The sequence below is a fragment of the Schistocerca gregaria genome, chromosome 5, assembly GCF_023897955.1.
Source record: "Schistocerca gregaria isolate iqSchGreg1 chromosome 5, iqSchGreg1.2, whole genome shotgun sequence".
Classification (NCBI taxonomy): Eukaryota; Metazoa; Arthropoda; class Insecta; order Orthoptera; family Acrididae; genus Schistocerca; species Schistocerca gregaria.
In genome coordinates this window covers 264,986,311-265,009,312 of record NC_064924.1, presented here as the reverse complement: position 1 = coordinate 265,009,312, position 23,002 = coordinate 264,986,311, and the positions used below count along the sequence as shown (strand labels likewise).

At 40.6% G+C, this 23,002-nt stretch overlaps 1 protein-coding gene across 2 annotated transcripts in view; it reads right to left on the bottom strand.

Moving 5' to 3' along the window:
- Nucleotides 1–23,002, bottom strand: part of LOC126272564 (E3 ubiquitin-protein ligase AMFR-like) — a 310,352-nt gene that overhangs the window by 10,256 nt on the left and 277,094 nt on the right. For both annotated transcript variants that reach the window (XM_049975486.1, XM_049975485.1), the window contains exons 6-7: nucleotides 10,477–10,649; nucleotides 2,322–2,443 (exon numbers count right to left, since the gene is read on the bottom strand). In XM_049975486.1, the coding sequence (XP_049831443.1) occupies nucleotides 2,322–2,443; nucleotides 10,477–10,649 (295 nt within the window). The remainder of the gene's footprint in view (nucleotides 1–2,321; nucleotides 2,444–10,476; nucleotides 10,650–23,002) is intronic.

Genomic DNA, 23,002 nt, shown 5'->3' with positions numbered 1-23,002 from the left:
ATTAGAGGCACCGGTGTGTACAGCAATCTGGACCACCTCCTCTGAATGTCTCACTGTATGGTGGTACAACATGTAATGCATGGTTTTCATGAGCAACAAAAAGGGCAGAAATGATGTTTATGTTGATCTCTATTCCAATTTTCTGTATAAGTTCCAGAACTCTCATAACTGAGGTGATGCGAAACTTTTTTGATGTGTGTTTATGGTGTCCACACATGGATGTCATGTAGTCACCTCTTCCAGGAGCAAGGCATTTTAAATGTGCCTTCACAATGCACATTTTCACTAAAGAAATTTGTCATAAATAACCCATCACAATCTGAGAACAGTGATGTACATACCTACAAAACTAGAGGAGAAAAATGACATTTATTACCCACTGGTAAAGCTGTCAGTGGCTCAGAGTGGAGTTCAACATGCAGCAATAAAAAGTTTTGCATTTGCTCAATAATGTAAAATGTCTGATAGGTAGTGATGTAAGTTTTAAATGAAATTAAATATCATTTCTTCTAGATAACTCCTCCTATTCCACTGATAAATTTCTGCTTAAAAATTGGGAGCCAGGAAGGGGCGCGGGGGGGGGGGGGGGGGGGGCACTTTTTTTCAAGTGTGGTTGCATGAGTAGGAATAAAATGGTAACGTGCCCATTAATGTTAACTATAATCAAGTATACAAATCCTGTAAACTAACGCTTTCCACATCATTTCGATAAAAGAATTGCCCAAATGACCTATGGAGCACGTAACTAAATGGACACACAGGAAACATAGTGGAAGTGTTTGCAGGATAATTACACAAGATGTCATACGAGCTGCAACGAGGAAACCATGATGAGTGGACATAAGTATATAGCCATGTGATGGAGTTTGAGAAGGTGAGGTGAGGAGCAAGAAGTGAAATGAAACTGTGAGTAGAGTAGTGGTGGTGGTGGGTTTTTTTTTTTTTTTTTTTTTTTTTGGGGGGGGGGGGGGGGGGGAGGGGGGGGGGAGATGGCGTGAAGGATGGAAAATGCTCTTTTTCCATGTAATTTCATCAATTATTCTATATAGAGTCTGGTTTCCAATATTTATCTGGTCGTTGAGCAACTGTTTATTTTGTGTTAAGGTTTTTTCTATGTGGAAATTTTCTGGGAAAGGGAGAGTGTGTCTGTCTTTACGGATTTTTATAATATTCATATGCTTTACCTCAACAAAGCTAAACGGTTCTTGTGAAAAGATCACACATTTTTGTAGTTGCAATGACAGATCACAAATACCCTCATGAATCATCTGATCTGCTTAAGTCTTATCTTTCCAATTTTGTGCAGAGTGAGTCACGTGTTAAAATGAAAATGTGTCATTTGATATAATGGTCACCTGGAGTGACTTGGCAAAGAGTTAATGTGACTGTTTTGTGTGAAAGTTGTCAGTAAAAGCCTTCAAAGAAAAAATTATTGTTACTTAAGGCAACATATAAGAGGCCAGTCTGCCTTGCTAAGAACAAGAGCACACAGAATGCACCCAAAAATTTCCTTGTGACCTAAAAGAAAAACTCTTCACATTGATGCAAGTCCACATTGATACACTTTAACTACTAGGAGGCAGCATTTACAGAGAATGTCACAAGGGGGTGACAGAGCCGAAACATTTCTGTTTTCATCACCTGCTGAATACATTACATCTTAATCAAATGGACTGTAGAGGTGATTTTCTAAAGTGGAGAAATGTCTGGCATATGTGGAGGGGAAGCAGACTAACACAGGTTACTAGGTGCAAGAGCCTTTTTTGGAATAACATGTCAATTCATGTGAGATTTTTTTTAAGGAATCTGTGTAATGTCATGATCGAGTCTGAAAGAGTTAAGTGAGTATCAGAGGAGTCTTGTATGAAATAAGCTCTTATTGGTGCTTCTGAGAATTCTGCAACGTGGGAAAAAATGAGCGTCAAAAAGTGCAGTATCTGCCATGTCTCACAGAAGTCAGGCATCAGGAAACGTAGGACATTGTTAAAACACAAATATTAGTCATAAGTGCAGCTTTTCATTATGCCCAATGAAATTCCTCTGTGAATTTAATATTAGCACAACCAGGCAATTCCCACACCTGCCAGCAGCTGCAAGATGTGTAAACACAGAGGAAGGCGAAATGAGTTAAGTAAATTGGAACACATAAGTAAACTTCATTATGCACTACTGATTCAAAAATGGTCGTAATCAACTTCCAACCAAAAGGTATATTATTATCAACTCAGTTCCTCTAAAATTCAAATAAAAAATTATAAAACATTACACATAACTACAAAACTGACTGGTAAAAAGTTGAATCCAAGACCCTTCTTTCTTACCTGCAATGCCATAGAATCTAACTGTGATGTCTGAGCAGGAAGTGGCCTCTGATCAGGCCTCATCAATATGGTATGCGTCACTTCAACCGAAAAGCTAGGCAGCCACGATACATATCGTGAACCTGAAATGTAAATTATTTCCACTACAGTCATTTGTTCAGACCACAAATTTTTCCTGAATAGTGAAAACCAAATTTATTCTACAATTTACATGCAACACTCTAAGGAGGCATTTCTATTTCTTTCATTTTCTTTGCCTCTTCCTCTAAGATTTAGCGTAACTTCTACAATCTGGATCCTATGGTAAATATTTAAACAATTGTCGTATTAATTCAACTGACACAACTCGAGCGGGTTCCACGGAAAGATATTCTTTTCCATGTTCTGTTTGTCTTTCAACACAGATTCTAATTGAATTTCATTTCCATGAACCATTCCTATGTCTTCATTTACTTTTCCTCAATTAATCGTATTAATTATTACTACTTTTTCCAATTTCGAAATTTGTTAAAAAATTGTTTTTACGTTAACACTAGATTTGTCTTTGGCTGAATAACTATTAGCTTTAATCAATAAGCATAAACAAATGTGCCACAGTTAGCAACTTACCATGAAGCATGCACTTTTTGCCTGTGTTTAATTCACATAACAATGCAGAGCGGCTGTACAATGTTCCAGCAGATGTGTAGTTTTAAACATTAATGTAGATAACTAAGTCAAACATCCAACATTAATAATGCACTGTCCTCTTGTGAAAGCTATAATTAGCTAACCCTTAAAAGCTGAAGTATTAAACCATAGAGACAAGAGCTTCATGTCTTGTTTGTGGTACAGTCACAACAGTCTGAAATATTGCGTTAAGCATTTGGCACACTCTTGCCAGCAATGATAAAATTGTGGTAACCATTATCTAGAATAGCACTGCCATTATACCGAAACACTGCTTCTCTGAAGACCCAGACTCTACTCCTATAACCTCATTTTGAAGGGGCGGGGGGCAGGGATAAATAAATAAGTAAATGAAAGTGGGGGGGGGGGGGGGGGGGGAGGCACCGCAACAGAACTTTTTCGTCTACACAATACATTACTGTATAGCAAAGATTCCATGGACAATAGCCTGACGTGTGAAAGAAATCCAAATAGAAACATTTTATTTAATATTACAATGTTGATGTGAATTACTCTTCAAAAAAAAAAAAAAAAAAAAAAAAAAAAAAAAAAAAAAAAAAAAAAAAAAAAAAAAGAGGAGTGGAATTGGCCAACACAAAATTCCTCATTCAGTTTTTAAACAATCTCATATAAATAAAAAGGTATTTATCTAAAAACAAAGATTATGAGACTTACCAAACGAAAGTGCTGGCAGGTTGATAGACACACAAACAAACACAACATACACACAAAATTCAAGCTTTTGCAACCAACGGTTGCTTCATCAGGAAAGAGGGAAGGAGAGGGAAAGACGAAAGGATGTGGGTTTTAAGGGAGAGGGTAAGGAGTCATTCCAATCCCAGGAGCGGAAAGACTTACCTTAGGGGGAAAAAAGAACAGGTACACACACACACACACACACACACACACACACACACACACACACACACACACACACACACACAATCCATCCGCACATACACATGCTTGTGTGCTTGTGTCTCTGTGTGTGTGTGTGTGTGTGTGTGTGTGTGTGTGTGTGTGTGTGTGTGTGTGTGTGTGTACCTGTTCTTTTTTCTCCCACTGAAGTTTTTTGCCACCCACCAGACCTACACAATATCCCTGTCCTTCACAATTCCAACCTAGCTTCCAACCCCTTGCCCCATGGCTCATATGCCTGAAACAGACCTAGATTGTAGACCTATCCCATTCACCCTCCCACCACCACCTAATCCAGTCAAGCTACAGGCATTCCTACATCATCAAAGGCAAGGCTACCTGTGAAAGCAGTCATGTGAACAACAAACTTAGCCGCAACCATGGTGTTGCTTTCTATGTGAGCATGCCAACAAACAGGCTGTCTGAACGCATGAATAGCCACTGACAAATTGTGGCCAAGAGAAAGCTGGATCACCCAATTGCTGAACATGCTGCCCAACACAATGTATGTCACTTCAACATAGTTTTCTATTCAGCCAATGCAGCCACTAGTCCTTTTTTCTTTCTCTCCTCCTGCACCCCCCCCCCCCCTCCCACCCCAGTAAACCTTCCGTCTGCACCTAGCACCCCTACACTGACACCACCACATCCTTGCATGCTCCCACAAGCAGCATTACACTTTCTTCCACCCACAGGCTGCTATCCCAGCCCCTCACCTGCCCCATGCTGCCTCATTACCCCACCACCACATCAGATTGCTTCTCTCATCAGGTGCAGCATCAGCCCGCAGTCCAACCAGAGACAGGAGGGAGGATACACTTTCATAATATTATTGTTATTCCATCCTAGCCTTTCCATTGTTTAAATACCACAATATTAACTTTAACTATCATGATCTGAGTGATTTAACTACCAAACATGAAGTACAAATATATGTGTAAAAATGCTGTCAGCAGCAGTGCTGCTACTCCCATAAGCTTGGTTGTAAATTTCACAAATGGAGGTTTGACTATACGAAATGGTGAGGGAGTGTTGTAGAACAGTTCCTCTAGAATAGCTTGCCATATAAAAATTTGTTTTAAATTTCTGCTTAGTTTTACGTCATTCTATTTATAGGTTCAATAAAAGGTGTTAACATGTTTCATAAGTACTTCAAAACTATATAGCCTTGTGTACTGTAACTTAAATTTCCATGAATACCTGTTTGTGTTGAGAAAGCTTCAAAATACTGCTTACTGAAAAATCAATGAATATAATTTCCTAACATACTTTTTTCCCTTCCTAATGTAAGTTGTACTTCCCACATTATCTTCCATCTGATATACAAAAATTATAGTGTGAGCTATAGCCTTCCACATCCAGCATTCAACTGTAGTGGTTAAAATATGCTATGGACATATCAAGATTGTCCTTCATCTACCCAACTCCAAAGTTAATTAATTTTCTTTTTCTACCTCCTTATTGGAGCAGTAAATTTAGTTTAACCTCCTCCTTTATCTCCCAAATTCCAGACTAAAAACTTTAATTTTTATTAACTCCTTTTAATACTGATAGTCTGAACTTGCAGTCTGGCCTAAGAAGGGTGTAGACGTTACGCAAGTGACAATAGTGTCACTAATAAGTTCCAATTTCAGTCCAGACAACATGCCCTTCCCTGTCCTGCTAAGTTATATATATCATGATTAAAAATCCAACCTGTCAACAGCATCAACAGGAATCAACTGGAGCTGATCATAAGATCATAAACACCTCAAAATTGGAACGAGCTCATATATATGGTTTAAAAGCCACTAAGGTTGTGTATATTTCAATATGAAACTTTGTCATTTTTATTTTCTTCCCTAGATTTGGGGCTTTGGTGACACTAGAGTTACACTTTCCATTAAATCTGAAAATTTCCAGTGGATTAAAAGTTCCATGCATAATAGTCAACATGACATGTATACCTGCTGCGTCAAAATTATAAAACAGGAATAATGCCATTGGGGACTTGCAGAGTGCTGAACACCATTCATATAGAATAATATTGGTAACTATTTTTTAAGGGGCAGATTTTTTTCCATGAAATGTAAATGTTTGGCATAGGTGATTGTCACCGCACACAGATCACCACCACCACCATAGCCATTTGAGGAGGAGAATGAGGGAAGTGAGAAGAAGGAAGGGTGAAGCTTTATACTAGCAAATTTCCACATGTACAAGAGGCTTATTATCCCATCTCATGCACGGTTCACTACCAAAGATGACAAAGTCTCTCTCAACAAACTACGGCAAGTTACTGTGATTAATTCCGTGATCTGAAAATACGCTGGCAGCACCTAGGCCAAACCTAAACCTAATGGTTATTTCACTCTTTAGTCTTCCATTTATTGTTTAATAACCACTACACTTTAACCAGTACCTGTGTTAACCTTATGTCATTCATTTCTCTCCAATTCACTTTTACCGATCTATTGCTCTAATCCGACAGCTCTGTTATTTACAAATTTGTTGGTTAGCCATTGTACATAAAAATATACCACAAGGAGCCTGAAAATGTCAAATTATTTTCTTTTACTTAAACAATTTGCCTGTTAACATAAATTCACCTCCAATTTCATTTACAGATAATCCCACAGTGTTAATTGGAAGACAAAACACAAAACCAATTCTACTCAATGTTAGAATAATTAAGTGATCACAAGGTCGTTGTACCTAGGCTCAATACCATTTCTTCCAAATCCATCAAAAACAAACGCAAAATAATTTTATTTAAAAAAGCGGATAAAGTGTCACTAGAAGCCTTCCTAAAAGACAATTTCCATTCCTTCCGAACTGACTATGCGAATGTAGACGAGATGTGGCTCAAATTCAAAGATATAGTACAACAGCAATTGAGATATTCATACCTCATAAATTGGTAAGAGATGGAACAGATCCCCCGTGGTACACAAAAAAGGTCCGAACGCTGTTGCAGAGGCAACGGAAAAAGCATGCGAAGTTCAGAAGAACGCGAAATCCTGAAGATGGGCTAAAATTTACAGACGCGCGAAATTTGGCACGTACTTCGATGCGAGATGCCTTTAATAGGTTCCACAACGAAACATTGTCTCGAAATTTGGTAGAAAATCCGAAGAAATTCTGGTCGTATGTAAAGTACACAAGCGGCAAGACGCAGTCAATACCTTCGCTGCGCAGTGCCGATGGTACTGTTATCGACGACTGTGCCGCTAAAGCGGAGTTATTGAACGCAGTTTTCCGAAATTCCTTCACCAGGGAAGACGAATGGAATATTCCAGAATTTGAAACATGAACATCTGCTAGCATGAGTTTCTTAGAAGTAGATACCTTAGGGGTTGCGAAGCAACTCAAATCGCTTGATACGGGCAAGTCTTCAGGTCCAGATTGTATACTGATTAGGTTCCTTTCAGATTACGCTGATACTATAGCTCCCTACTTAGCACTCCTATACAACCGCTCGCTCACCGATAGATCTGTACCTACAGATTGGAAAATTGCGCAGGTCGCACCAGTGTTCAAGAAGGGTAGTAGGAGTAATTCATTTAACTACAGACCTATATCATTGACATCAGTTTGCAGTAGGGTTTTGGAGCATATACTGTATTCAAACATTATGAATCACCTCGAAGGGAACGATCTATTGACACGTAATCAGCATGGCTTCAGAAAACATCGCTCTTGTGCAACACAGCTAGCTCTTTATTCGCACGAAGTAATGGCCACTATCGACAGGGGATCTCAAGTTGATTCCATATTTCTAGATTTCCGGAAAGCTTTTGACACCGTTCCTCACAAGCGACTTCTAATCAAGCTGCGGAGCTATTGGGTATCGTCTCAGTTGTGCAACTGGATTCGTGATTTCCTGTCAGGAAGGTCGCAGTTCGTAGTAATAGACGGCAAATCATCGAGTAAAACTGAAGTGATATCAGGTGTTCCCCAGCGAAGCGTCCTGGGACCTCTGCTGTTCTTGATCTATATACATGACCTGGGTGACAATCTGAGCAGTTCTCTTAGATTGTTCGCAGATGATGCTGTAATTTACCGTCTAGTAAGGTCATCCGAAGACCAGTATCAGTTGCAAAGCGATTTAGAAAAGATTGCTGTATGGTGTGTCAGGTGGCAGTTGACGCTAAATAACGAAAAGTGTGAGATGATCCACATGAGTTCCAAAAGAAATCCGTTGGAATTCGATTACTCGATAAATAGTACAATTCTCAAGGCTGTCAATTCAACTAAGTACCTGGGTGTTAAAATTACGAACAACTTCAGTTGGAAGGACCACACAGATAATATTGTCGGGAAGGCGAGCCAAAGGTTGCGTTTCATTGGCAGGACACTTAGAAGATGCAACAAGTCCACTAAAGAGACAGCTTACACTACACTCGTTCGTCCTCTGTTAGAATATTGCTGCGCGGTGTGGGATCCTTACCAGGTGGGATTGACGGAGGACATTGAAAGGGTGCAAAAAAGGGCAGCTCGTTTTGTATTATGTTATAGGGGAGAGAGTGTGGCAGATATGATACACGAGTTGGGATGGAAGTCATTACAGCATAGACGTTTTTCGTCGCAGCGAGACCTTTTTACGAAATTTCAGTCACCAACTTTCTCTTCCGAATGCGAAAATATTTTGTTGAGATAGGAATGATCATCAAAATAAAATAAGAGAAATCAGAGCTCGAACAGAAAGGTTTAGGTGTTCGTTTTTCCCGCTCGCTGTTTGGGAGTGGAATAGTAGAGAGATAGTACGATTGTGGTTCGATGAACCCTCTGCCAAGCACTTAAATGTGAATTGCAGAGTAGTCATGTAGATGTAGAAGTCCAACTAAACTCTTAATTGTTAATAGAAAATCAGGAAGAGCGAATTAAAGACCCCCAAACTTATAGGGATGTACCTGACCAAAACCTAATCATGGACCTCACAATAGCTATTCTGCAAATAACCTAAAGTTCAGTGTTCACAATATGTTTACTATCCAACTCAATAAACATGAGCACAAGGAAAGTTGCTCCTATTTTGGCTAATTTGTGAGAGTTTTTTTTCTTTTTTTATTTGGGGGGAGGGGGGGGGGGGGGTGGAGATGATGCAAGTAATATCTGGAAGAATGAATTTAAAAAAGTGCAGAGCATAACATAATGACAACTGATATTAATTACTGAGAAATCAAAAAGTACCAACAAACCCCCTCTGTGCAATTATGAATTATGGTTCAAGATCCAAAACTGAAAGTAATAAGAAAGTATTTCTCACATACAACTAGGATTAACACATATGAAAGTCATATGCTAAAACTGTACATTACATACATGTGAAAATTTAAGACAAACAAAAGCGAAAAAGTACCCACTGTACAGAATTAAGAACACTCTAGAAGACACTATGCCATGTAAAATGCAAATATGCTGTATGTCCTTACAGGAATTTCTATACAGTAATGTAATACACCAAAATTTCACGATACAGTCTTGTTTAGTGTAAATCAATTATCTTTATTTGTACACAATGGGGCAAGAGAATTCCGATTCTGGTCCATTGCACTTTCATCGACAAGTGTATTTTGTGTGTGTGTGTGTGTGTGTGTGTGTGTGTGTGTGTGTGTGTGTGTGTGAGAGAGAGAGAGAGAGAGAGAGAGAGAGAGAGAGAGAGAGAGAGAGAGAGAATTAATTGCACTGACTAACTGTTCCACTGGTTCGTCATAGAGTATTTTATACATCATGAATGTAAACCTACACGACACTAGTGTAATAATCTACAGTATTTATTATTTGAGTCTTTTCATTCATAAGAATATTAATCGCACATTTGCAAGGTTCATCTGAAAAGTAATGTAATTCCATAAAAACTATTTTATTTATCAGAAAGGTAAAATGCATCAAAATAGGGACCTTCCACATCAGTTGCCGGCAGGATTTCCAAGCACTCTAGGTATCCTGAAAGGCCTAGATTGGAATATCCATTAGGACACACATAAAGAGCAACTTTCAAGTTGTTGGTCATCTTGAAAAGCTGTCCTTTCCATGATGTCGTAACTCATCACCGATTACAAAATAGTCCAGAAGGTAGCATCCTTTAAAGTCAGAACTAGCAGGCAAACACTCATTCTACAGTCCAAGATTAAAAGTTCACACACATAAGTAACACAGTCTCTACTTTTCAACACTGAAGAGCATCCAGACACTTCATTGTCATCACCACCCTAGCCTTCCAAAAATGCCTTGTGCCACTGAAACAATTGACTTTGCAGACATTCATTCCTAGAATTTGACTGTATGCCACTGTTCAAGTGAACACTGCATCAAGACTGGAACCAGACCACCAAACAGAGGTTCACATAGGGATTTGTCTTGACTCTCCAAGAGCTATGAGGAAACTGGTTTTGGTCGCACTGGGAAGCTATCCCAGGTGAGCAGACCATGCTCTGACTAGCAGGAGTGTCAGAACAGAGATGGTGACATTACTTTCTGAGCAAATCTTTAATACACTTGACATTGGCACACTATCTGGATGATATTTACATATACCAAAATAACCTTAAGGTCCAAGAATATATTATAAATAATATTTTCTTACCATCAAAGTGGAAGAAGTGGTTGTTTGGCTGTCTCCTTGTGGCAGGAGTGTTATCAGGAGGAACAAGTTCCATCTGGTTGCGACTACCGCCATCAGATGGACCCTGTATGCTCAAAGCCAGTCTGCATGTTGGACATGAAGTATCTTGCTCCAGCCACGACTGCAAACAAGAACTGGAAAAGAGAACACCATTTAAAATCATGTCATTTCAGGTTTCTTCTTTTTTATGAAGAATAATATGCTGTTTAAATAAAAAAATTCTGCTTCATAAAGAAAACAGCTTACCACCACAACAGAAGAAATAGATAGTTCACAAAGCAGGTCAGATATCAAAGAGATGCTCCAAATCTTCTAGAGGAGTGAATACTAACAAAGAAATAGAGGGGCTGGCCAGTACTTACCTCAGCTCAGTACAGCCGATAGAAACACAAAAAACAACCGAAAATTTAAGTTCCTAGCTTTCGGAATAAATGTTCCTTCATCAGGGAGGAGAGAGGGGAAAGAAAGGGAAGAAGGGAAAGTGGTTTTAGTTACTCACAACCCAGGTAATGAAGCAACAGGGAAAGGAAAACAGGGAGGGTAGCAAGGATGGAGGCATGGTTGTCAGAGGGAAGCCAAAGATATTCTACTGTAGGTACTGTGCCAGCTTGAAACCAAAGAGGATGCATACAGAAGTATACAGAAGTAAAGAGGTATATAGTATAAAGATGTAGGATGAAAAGATGCATGAATGGCTAAAGAGGAAAGGGAAAGAGGAGAAGACTGAAAAGTAAATGGGAGTGAGGTTGTTTAACGTAGGTTCAGTCCAGGGGGATGGCGGGATGAAAGGATGTGCTGGAGTGCAAGTTCCCATCTCCGCAGTTCAGAGAGACTGGTGTTGGGTGGGAGAAGCCAAATGGCACATACGGTGTAGCAGGTTCCTAGGTCCCTAGAATTATGCTGGAGGTCATGCTCCGCTGCTGGGTATTGGACATCTCCTAGGCGGACAGTTCGTCTGTGTCCGTTCATGCGCTCAGCCAGTTTAGTTGTTGTCATACCAATGTAAAAGGCTGTGCAGTGCAGGCATGTCAGCTGATAAATGACATGTGTAGTTTCACACGTGGCCCTGCCATGAATTGTGTATGTTTTACCAGTAGCGGGGCTGGAGTAGGTGGTTGTGGGTGGATGCATGGGGCAGGTTTTGCAGCGGGGGTCAGTTACAGGGGTACGAACCGCTGGGTAGAGAAGGTAGTCTGGGAATATTGTAGGGTTTAACAAGGATGTTACGGAGGTTAGGGGGACGACGAAAGGCAACTCTGGGTGGTATGGGGAGAATTTTGTCAAAGGATGATCTCATTTCAGGGGTTGACTTGAGAAAGTCATATCCCTGGCGGAGTAATTTATTGATGTATTCGAGGCCAGGATAATATTGGGTGACAAGGGGGATGCTTCCGTGTGGTCCGAGGGTAGGAATATTGTTGTTGGACGGGGAGGAATGTATTGCTTGGGGGATCTGTTTGTGGACAAGGTCTGCAGGATAGTTGCGGGAGAGGAAAGCACTGGTCAGGTTATTGGTGTAATTGTTGAGGGATTCGTCACTGGAGCAGATGTGTTTGCCACGAATACCTAGGCTGTAGGGAAGGGAGCGTGTGATGTGGAATGGATGGCAGCTATCAAAGTGAAGGTAAAGGTACTGTTGTTTGTTTGTGGGTTTGATATGGACGGAGGTGTGGATGTGAGCTTCAACAAGATGAAGGTCAACATCCAGGAAGGTGGCTTGGGTTTTGGAGAAGGACCAGGTGAAATTCAGATTCGAAAAGGAGTTGAGGTTATGGAGTAAATTAAAGAGTGTTTCTTCACCATGAGTCCAGACCACAAAGATGTCATCTATAAACCTATACCAGGCCAGGGGAAGCAGCTGTTGGGTCTTCAGGAAAGCCTCCTCCATGCGGCCCATTAAGAGGTTGGCATAGGACGGAGCCATCCTGGTCCCCATGGCAGTTCCCCTGATTTGTTTGTAGGTCTGGCCTTCAAAAGTGAAGTAATTATGGGTGAGGATGAAGTTGGTAAGTGTGATAAGGAACGAGGTTTTTGGAAGATCTTCGGGTGGGCATTGGGAGAGGTAGTGCTCAAGGGCAGAGAGACCATGGGTGTGTGGGATGTTTGTGTAAAGGGATCACTCAAAACATTTTTATAAGTAGAAAAGGGCTGTTCTACATCAACTGAGGTAATTGGGCAGTATTCGAAGTTATGTGCTATGTTGGCGGAACTTATTTTTTCTGGCAAAAGTTCACTCATCCCATTAATAAAAACTATCAATTTGGCACATGGGTTCAAAGCCTGTGTTATTGTTTAAAATGTTTTCAAACTTTTCTTTAAGTTTTCTTTGGAATACCTCCAGCAATGAGGAGTTCACTAGAATAATTTTATTCATTAACTGAATAGATTCATTCTGACCAAACCTTGAGTTTCAAGCTTTTTAATACTTGCAGATATATCGGAAAAACGAGTGCTTATCACAGCAATGTCTTTTTTAATACCACAATCACTAAAAGCTTCCTCACACTGGCAAACTGCAAGCCTCTGCACTATCGAAGTCATTTACTAATCCTCTAAGGGCCTCGAAATGTTCATTGTAAAACAACGCAGCTTCGGCCCACATATTCCAATGAGTTACCACTGGTTCAGGAGGTATAGGCATATTTGGTAGTTTTTCTTTGTAGGTAATGGTGCGAGCAGAAGCATTTGAAACACTTGCTTCGTGGACGAAATAAGTTTATTTACATTCACAAACATGGAAATTACTTCTTCAGCGAGGCGGTGTACTCAATGAGCATAACATGCCACATGAATCAAATTGGGATAAAATACTCTGAGGGCTTTTCCTGCTTTGATCATTTAGGGAACAGCATCTGAAATAAACAGAAACACCCTTTCATCTGCATAAGATTCTGGAAATATTTTTCTAATACCCTCATTCACAAATCTGGCGATCGTAGAACGATTTACTTTTTCAAGTCCTTTGCAGTTCACTAAATAGGAAGAATAAGGCTCTTCTTTTAAAGTACAAACAATTACATATGCAATTTAACACCACAACAAGTGTCTGAAGTTTTATCAACTGAAATCCAGATAAGGCTGTCCTCGAGTTCATTGTTTATTTCTTCCAGAACATTCACGTAAATTGTCAGTAAGTAATTTTTACGCAATGTGGATTCATCTGGAATATTTTGACTGAAGCAATATTTGCACAGGAAGTGTTTAAGGATAGGGTTTGTAAGTTTGTGAAGAGTAATATCGCTTGCAATGAATGCTTCACATAGATCCATGTTAAACCGATTGTTTTGGTTACCTTTGGACAAATCTCTGCTACTGCAACAGGCTGCTGTCAGAAGTTATTTTCATGGTCCTTTGTCTCTGCATTCCTTAGATATGAAGACTTGTCTCGTCATGCTTGTCTAGTTTATTTTCTCCGCCCCCCCACCACGCGCGAGAAACGTTTCTCTCACGAGATCGACAATATAAAACAATTCTATCATATGTAAATGTTATGGAATAGTCAGCTGTACACGAAACAATGCTGCTTTTTTTCGGGCGCATGGCGCACATTACACATTACACGTCGTAAACACGTTCAACCATGTACAAGTGAATGGAAAGCTAAACTGAACAATGTAACTAAAAGCTTGCATAGTTTAATTGTTGCCAATGCATACAGTACTTCAGTAGAGAGGATCAACCAGGGGTGCAGGTGCAGGAGCATTCACTCTGTCTGCCTATTCCCATTCTTCTTCTGTAATGATTTCGCGAGACAGTGGCCTCTCAGTTAGCGACTGCACCAAGATCTAGGTTGTGGCTAATCTTTGAGACTTCAAAACTAGATCGAGCTAGAGACCAACTGTCTAAATTTTTAAAATACTGTAAACATAGAGTGAAAACATGCATCGTCAGTAGTTTTTAGTTAAAATATGCAATAACAGGTGAAAAGGAGCTAAGTATGCAACTGTATATGCAACATGCAAATTCATATAATCCGGTCTCTAGTTATAACTGTTACATAATTTTTATATTATTTTTTCATACATGTGTTAATGAGTTTGACAGCTCATTTTTTCTTACTGAACACTGTTGCACCCTTGCATGCCATCCAAATTTAAAGATATTCATATGTGAGACTAGTATGATATGTTGTATCCTTGGTCATGTCTGCAGGGACAGTAACCATTTTGATCCTACAGCAACAATGAGCCAATACAAAAATGAACTACTGACATTAGAAGATGAGACTTCTTATGCTGGGTGGATGAACAGTTATGAACATCCTTCTTAGACATTGATGTACATCATTTCATTCAATTATGATGGCTGTAACAGGCTATGTTTAAACTTACTATAAGTGATGCTCTAGAAAAGTATTGCCAAGTAAGTGGATTAGAGACAGAAAAGATCTACAGTGGTTTGTGGCTTAATAATTAAATTTGGCAATTGGTGAGGAAACAGAGAGTTGCCATCTACGAAAGAGACAACAGACAAAAGTTGTAGAAAATTGTCTGTGTTTACAAAGATTGATGTGACTAGCAACATGGACAGGGCAAGAGAAGCACAGATAGAAAAAAAGACTCACTGGACAGTGAGGAAGGAAGATGAAAGAAGATTGGAAGCACTCTAGATGTGGATATGGAGAAGAATGGAAAAAGTGAAATGGGAAAACCGAATAAGGAATGAAGAAGTATTCAGAAGAGTTGGAGAAGAAAGAAACACGCTGAAAGTTATCAGAAAGAGAAAACTGAACTGGATTGGACATTGTTTGAGGAGGGAATGCTTATTGAAGGAAGGAATAGAAGAAAGGGGGGGAGGGGGAAAGAAGATATCAAATGCTGGACAATAAAAAACGAGACAAATATTCAGAAATGAAAAGACTGGTTATGGACTGACAAAAGTGGAAGAGGCTTAACCTGTGACAAGACCCACTGTAAGTCAGAATAACATGCTTCTGCTGCTGCTACTTTCAAGTTTGTAACCAGGCAATGCATGGTTTACGGAATCAAACGCCTTTGTGAGGTTGCAGAAAATTCCTGCCACCTTATTTCGCATATCTAATGATGTGCTTATTTTCTCAATGAAACTGTTTACTGCATCTATGGTATTTTTCCCCTGCTGAAAACAAAATTGATTGTTTAGAATAACAGAATATTTTGCAATGAAGTTTTAGATTTGTACAACAGCAAGTTTTTCAAATATTTTAGATAGGTCTGGGACAATCTAGATAGGACGATAATTTCCCACAATCTCTCTTGTTCCCTTTTTGAAGAGTGGTTGACTTCCGCATATTTCGGTACCTCTGGGAAACAGTGCTCTTCAAAACATTGATTTATTATTTTATCTAGTGGGTTTGCAATTCTATTGTGTACTACTTTAATAACTTTGGTGGGTATTCCATCCAAACCTGCAGATTTTTTTTGTTTCTTAATGTCAGAATAGCATTTTCTTCATCCTCCACAGAAACTTTTAAGAATTTTGTAAGGTTTTCAGAGTTTTCACTTTGTTGTGATAATCAGTTACATCTACATCAGACGTTGCTACATTTATGAAGAATTCATTAAAGTATTCTGGTATTTGAGTTGAATTTACAATAGTATTTCCTTCAATGTCAATTTTTGAAATTTCTTGGTTACAGGCTTTTACATCTAACTCAGATTTAATGGCTGACAACACAGCCTTTGTCTTATTTTAATGATTTAAAATTAGCCCATTATTTGCCAGTTGGTTTGCTGCCCTGACAACTCTTTTAAATATGGTTTTAAGGAGCAACATATTTGATGAAATCAATATCCATACTTGTTTTAGATCTCTGTGCAGTTGCCTTTTGCTTACACTGCAAATGTTTATACCCTGGGTAATCCACTTTACTTTATTTATTATTTTACTGCTGCAGAGTCTAGGTGAAAATGTTTCATTAAATACACCAAGAAAACTATTTAGGAATATCCCAAAGTTTTCATCACTTGAGTTACAATGATCAAAAGGCCTCGTTTTCTCTTTTAGCTTCTCACTAAAATGTCATCAAGTTTCCTTTGCTAAAATTCTTGCTCATATGGGTTCTCATATGTGAAACGTTATTGTCTGTCTGTGGCAGCTTAATGAACAATGCACAATGCACAATGGTCTGAAATGCCTAGATGTAGACAAAATTTATACACATATTCATGTAGATAATTAGATCATCATCAATACATGTTGCTGATTCCCATTTTCTCTGGTAGATTCAAAGAAATTCAGTTGAAACCATATTTCTTTACTAGGTTGGTAAAGCTTGAAGCGTGACTACTATCACATGTGATATCAATATTAAAATCGGCAGCTATTACAATTTTTTTTCCCTTTTTCCCTACAAAGGTCTTCTAGCATAATTTGAAGCTTAGATAAGAATAGTTCTGTTGTTAACATCCCTGGAATTCTGTATATTGAGATTATTATAACATTTGATAGTGAGTCTAATATTTCTACACAACAGCTCTGAAACACACATTCTTCATTTAAATAACTAAAACAGTTTCTGGTCTCATAATTTATATCGCTATGTAGAAGTATACATGACCCTCCATGTGCCTTGTTTCTTCTGCGAAAGCTACTTCTTAATCTGATGTTTCCTATTTTGTTTAGAATTTTAACTGTCCCCTCAGTAAACCAGTGCTCATTTAAACAAACAACTCTAATATTTGCACATTCTGACAGGATGATTTCCAATTCATCTACTTTGGAGCTTTTATTGTTTTAAGTGTCAATGTTTAAACCATTTATATTCCAGAGAACAACGTATCTACTTTGACTATTAGTTATGGGCTTTAGCACATTTCTTGCCAGATAATGGTTTGGTTTTGTCTTTTTCACCTTCACCATTACCTATCAGTTTCCCTTATTTTTTATGACCTGGCAAGTATCTACAAACATCTTACAGAATATTTTTGAGCCCAACTAATTCAGATGTAGACCATCTCTGGCAAGACACTTTGCACTTATAAATTTGTTGGGGATGACTCTTAGTTTATTGCACTGTTCTTTACTATTGCCGTTTATTCTCTGCACATAGCCGTCACTCACCGATCTCCTGTACACAATGCCACTTATTATTATTCTGGAATTTGAGAAGAGTCTTCTGGCCATTCAGATGATGTTCCTTGTGTGATTTACAATTTTAGTCAATGAAAATCATAGGCAAACTGTATCTCTGGATGACGGGTGGTTCAATTATGAAATATTAAAAAGTGTAAATTGTGACTTTAAAGGCTATTTAACAAAGGCTATATAACATTTGACTTCCAATCGGATAGCAATAATACAAAATCAGAAACATTTATTATTATAAAAGCCCAAAATTTCCACCATTTCAGTGAAGATGTTGTCTGGCATATACAGCAGAACAACATCAATATTTTACATCAGAGAAGTCGACGACAGATCAATGGAGGGCGACTACACCCTCCCTTAAAGCGACTTCTAAAAGCCCCATTCACAAATAAAATGAAAAACTAAGTCACCCACTGAGGCAAAGTCTTCTAATACCAGGAGTAGTGAGTCAGGGAGATTAAGAGTCCACCGCAGGGTGGGCAGGTTGGGACACTCCAGCTAAATGTAAACCATCATTAAATGGGAGTCTCAACCACACTGGGGTGGGTCCTCGGTACGGAGGAGATGACCACAAGTCAGCCAAATATGGTTGATGCAGAGCCGGCATGGGACGGGAGAGTCCTTGTGAAAGGCCTGCATGGAGGACCTCCACAGATTTGTAGTCTCCTTTAACAGCCGTAGTTAGTTTGGTGGAGTCAAGAGTGAGCCATTCCATATTCCAGGTATCAAACTTCACAGCGTAATACCAGTCGGAGGTCTGTTTCTGGAATACCGATCTCAAGAATCGTTTTACTGGTCGTCAGTTTGGCCAGGCTATCAACAAGTTCAGTCTTTGGGATTCTGATGGGGCCCAGGGTCCATACAAAGGTCAATGAGCATCCACACTGTTGAAGGGCATACAGTTAATCCTGAATAGTAATGACCATGGGGTGGCAAGGGTAACATTGGTCGAAAGCATGGAAACTGCTCAAGGAGTCACTGCAGATGAGAAAGGACCCACCTGTGTAGGAACAGATATGCTCAAGAGCACGAGAGAGAGAGCTACCAACTCCGCACAGAAACACTACAGCTATCTGGCAAGGAGCGAAGTTCAGTATGTCCCCTGTGAGTATAAGCAGAACCTACATAGCCAGCAACCATCGAGCAACCAGCATAGAATACTTCTGAATCCCGTTACACACCGAGTCTATCGACCTTGTGATACATCAGATGAAACTGTGGTCGAGGGATGCACCATGGAGGTGTACTTCAGTGGTTCCAGGGCATAGGTGGAAGAGGAAACAACTGAAGTTCAGAGAGGAAAGACTGGATGAAGACTGCAATTGTAATCCCTGATCTGGGCTGCCATTGCGTTACCATGTTGAGAAAGAAGAGCTAGTAGTTTGAATGCATAGGGGAGATGCACCCAGCGTGTGTAGTATAACTGACAAGCTGTTGTTGGCACCTGATCCACAATAGAGGGACCAAAGCCTCCATGAGTAAGATTTTTCACAGGGCTAGTTCCATAGGAAGGCTTGGGTCACAAGTTAAACCCCACAGAGGAGTATCGGATCTAGTATCTGCAGTGCTAAGGGTGATGCTGAATTGTATGACAGACTCCCATAACCGAGGCAGGATTGTATCAGGGCTTTGTAAAGCTGCAGATAGATCATACATTCTGCACCCCTGCTGGTGGTACTCAGGCAGCAAAGTCTATAAAGGTGCAGCCAGCACTTTCGCTTAAGCTGGTAAAAATAGGGAATTCACGTCAACCAAGAATCAATGATATGTCCTAAAACGGTAAGTCTCCACCACATTCAGTAATTGGTCAACAAGATAAAGTTCTGGTTGTGGGTGGATGGTGTGATGTCAATGGAAGTGCATGACAAGTCTTGGTTGCTGAAAACCATAAACCATGCCTGGACCTTTTCTATGAAGCCTTGTAATCAATGTTCAGTGACACCCAGATTAGAGGAGCAATAGTAGAGGCAAAGGTCATTAGAATACAAGGATGGTTGGTTGGTTGATTGGGGTTGAAGGGACCAAACAGCAAGGTCATCAATTTCTTGTTTCAAAGGTGGTCCATTCGGACCGACGTACAATTCAGAAGAGTCTTAACGATAAAAGGAAAAAGGCTAAAAAATGTAAAAGTGCAGTCGTGTTGTCAATGGTAAAAACAAAAGGAGGGAAGTCAGTAAGTAGGCAACCTTCACCTCTGACGCTGTACAGGCAAAACCACCTGCTATTCAAAAGCTTTGAACTGCTATAGCGTAAAAGGGCATATTGTAAAAGGAGACTAACCAAATCTAAAAAGCAATAAAAACAGAGCAAAAGGGAGAAAAAGATGATCTCGGCCAGAGAGGGGAATCAGGATTCTCCAAAAACAGCTTACAGTGTGAGACACCCCAGCCCTCACCACCCTGCCCCTACTCCAGAGGGAGATTAAAAACCTTACAACTGAAAATAATAACCACTTTCACCAAGGAAACTGAGAACCAGCTCAACCATCCGGGAATCGTACGCCATCATTAAAGGTAAAGTGCAGGAAGTCTGTACTTAGTACGCAGAGCCAAAAGAAGGGGGCATTCCACCAAAATGTCAGCTACTGACCAGAAGGCTCCACAACCACAAAGTAGGGGTGGCTCTTTACACAAAAGAAAACTATGGGTCAGCCTGGTATGGCCAATGCGAAGATGACACAGGGTGGTCGAGTCCTTTCGGAAGAGGCATAAGAAAGCCATGGGACAGGTGTCATCTTAATCGCACGAAGTTTATTGGACAGGGCTGTAGCCTCCCAAGGAGTTGGCCCATAATTGTGCGAAGTGGAATTTGATATGAAGCCATAAATCCACTGCAGGAGGGGTTACAGGGAAAAAGGGGGGAGGGGGGGGGGGTTGTAAGTGACTGCTCCCTCAGCCAAATGGTCAGCAAGCTCCTTACCTGGGATACCCACATGGCCAGGGACCCAAGGGAGTCAACAGAACAAGCAGCATGGTGAAGATAAGTGAGATGGTCATGGATGGCTGAGGCCGAGGCCAAGGGAGGGCGGGGAAAACATCAGTTAAGAGCCTGAAGGCCACGCATTGTGTTTGTACACAACAAAACGCGGTTGAGTTGGGACTCTTTAATAAAGGTAAGGGCCTAGGAAAATGCCATCAATTCCGCAGTAAACACCCCACATGCAGTTGGCAGGAGATGATTTTCCATGCCAACAGAGGATGTGAAGGCATATCCCACACAATCAGCATATTTAGAGCCATCTGAACAAAAAACAGCATCCCAGAACATCCATAAAATGCGGCGGAAAATACAATGGTACACCATCGAGGAATGGATTCTTTCAGACCTCGGCAGACATCCATCTGAATCCGGGGCCAAAGAACTAACCAAGGAGGGGTGTTAGGGAGGGAATGTGGAGGACAGGATATAGAAGGAAGCTGAAAATCACAGCGAAGAGACCCAAGGTGGAGCCCAACCGGTAAACCCACCCGAGGGCGGGAATCAGGTGGGCGACATCCTTGGTCTGGGAACAGGACAGAATTGGAAGGATGAGTGGGAGAGAAATGGACAGCGACTGCATAAGAAACAAAAAGCCAGGACCACCGAACAGAAAGGGGGGATTCCAGCCTCACTCAATCAGGAGTCTATCAACAGGGCTAGTAGGGAAGGCACCGGTGGGCAAATGGATACCACGATGGTGGACTGAATCCAGCAGGAGCAGTGTAGAAGAAGCAGTGAAACATAGTCCAAGCGAAACAGCACTAAATGTCGATAAAGGTGGACAAGAGTGGAACAATCTGCACCCCAGGAGGTGTGGGCAAGGAAGCAAAGGACACCAAGTTTACAGAAAGATCCTATATTCAGAAGTCTGACATGAGACAGCCAAGTCAGCTTGTTGCCAAAAAGAAGACCAAGGAAACGAAACTGGGACCACAGGTAATCGCTGTACATCGAGGTAGAGATCTTGATCAGGGTGGACCATAGTACGGCGACAAAAGTCGACCACCCGCGATTTTAAAAGAGAGAATTGAAACCCATGTGGGAGGGTCCATGCAGAGGCATGCCGTATAGCACCCTGGAGCTGCTGCTCTGCAGAGACAATCTAAAGAGGAACTAACCCAAATGCAGATTCATCCACATACAGAGCAGGGGTGACCAAAGGACCGATGAAACAAGAACTGGTGGATAAAAATTAGGAGTGAGCCCCAAAGACCACACTCGGGAAGTGTAAGTAAGATACGATGGCACCAAGCTATGTCATAGGCATATGAAGGTCGAAAAATACTGCAACCAAATGGCGGCACTGGGAAAAAGCCTGCCGAACTGCGGATTCCAAGCGAAGTAAATGATCGATTGGAGACCATCCCTCTCTGAAGCCACACTGGTAAGGGTACAATAGATCCAGAGACTCGAGTACTCAATTGAGCTGACGGGCTACCATCCATTCCAGTAACTTGCAAACAACGTTTGTCAGATTAATTGGCTGATAGCTTTTGACAAAAAGGGGGTTCTTACCAGGCAAAAGGACGGGAACCACTATGCTATCCCTCGATTGAGAAGGGAAGTCACCACGGGGGCCAAATAGGGTTATACACCTGGACAAGGTGTTGCCGTTGTGGAGCACTGAGTTGGTGAAGCAGTTGGTTATGAATCGAATCTGGGCCAGAGGCCATTTCATGAGAAGAAGAAAGTGTGGAAAGAAGTTCCCAATCAGTAAAAGGTTTGTTGTAAGATTCTGACTGACAGGGCGTAAAACAGAATGTGGAAGCCTCGGCACGATGTTTCTGGTGAAGGAAAGCAGCCGGATAGAAGGCCGACGATGATCCTGTTGCAAAATGGGTTGCAAGATGTTCCACAAGAATCAATGGGTCCATGCAAAGGCCATCCAGAACGTGAAAGCCCGGGAGGGTAGACTGCTGATTGCAACCACTGAGAGAGCGAATTGTAGCCCATACCCATGACATAGGGACAGTAGAACCAAGAGAAGAAACAAAGCATTCCCAACACATCCATTTGCTCCACTTGATTGGTTGGTTGGTTTGTGGGATTAAAGGGACCAGACTACTATGGACATCGGTCCCTTGTTCCATAAAAACTAAAACCACCCGAAGAGAATAAAAAACGAACAACAGGAAAGACAGCAGACAAAACAGGACATGAAATACTCTGACAGAGACCAGACAAAACAAATTAAAACACACAGTGTGACGGTGGTTGGCTGACCGTAGAGAAAAAGAGGAAAAGCCAACCACCAAGAACACTTTAAAAACTCAGTTTAAAATCAGAGGCTAAAAGCCAGAATCAACACTTTAAAAAAAAACACTCAGATTAAAGGATAAAAAACCCCTGCCCGAATAAAACACAAAACCAAGTCCACCATGGCAGAGTCATCTGATAAAAGAGCAGAGAGCATGTCAGGCATTGCAAAAGTCTGCCGGAG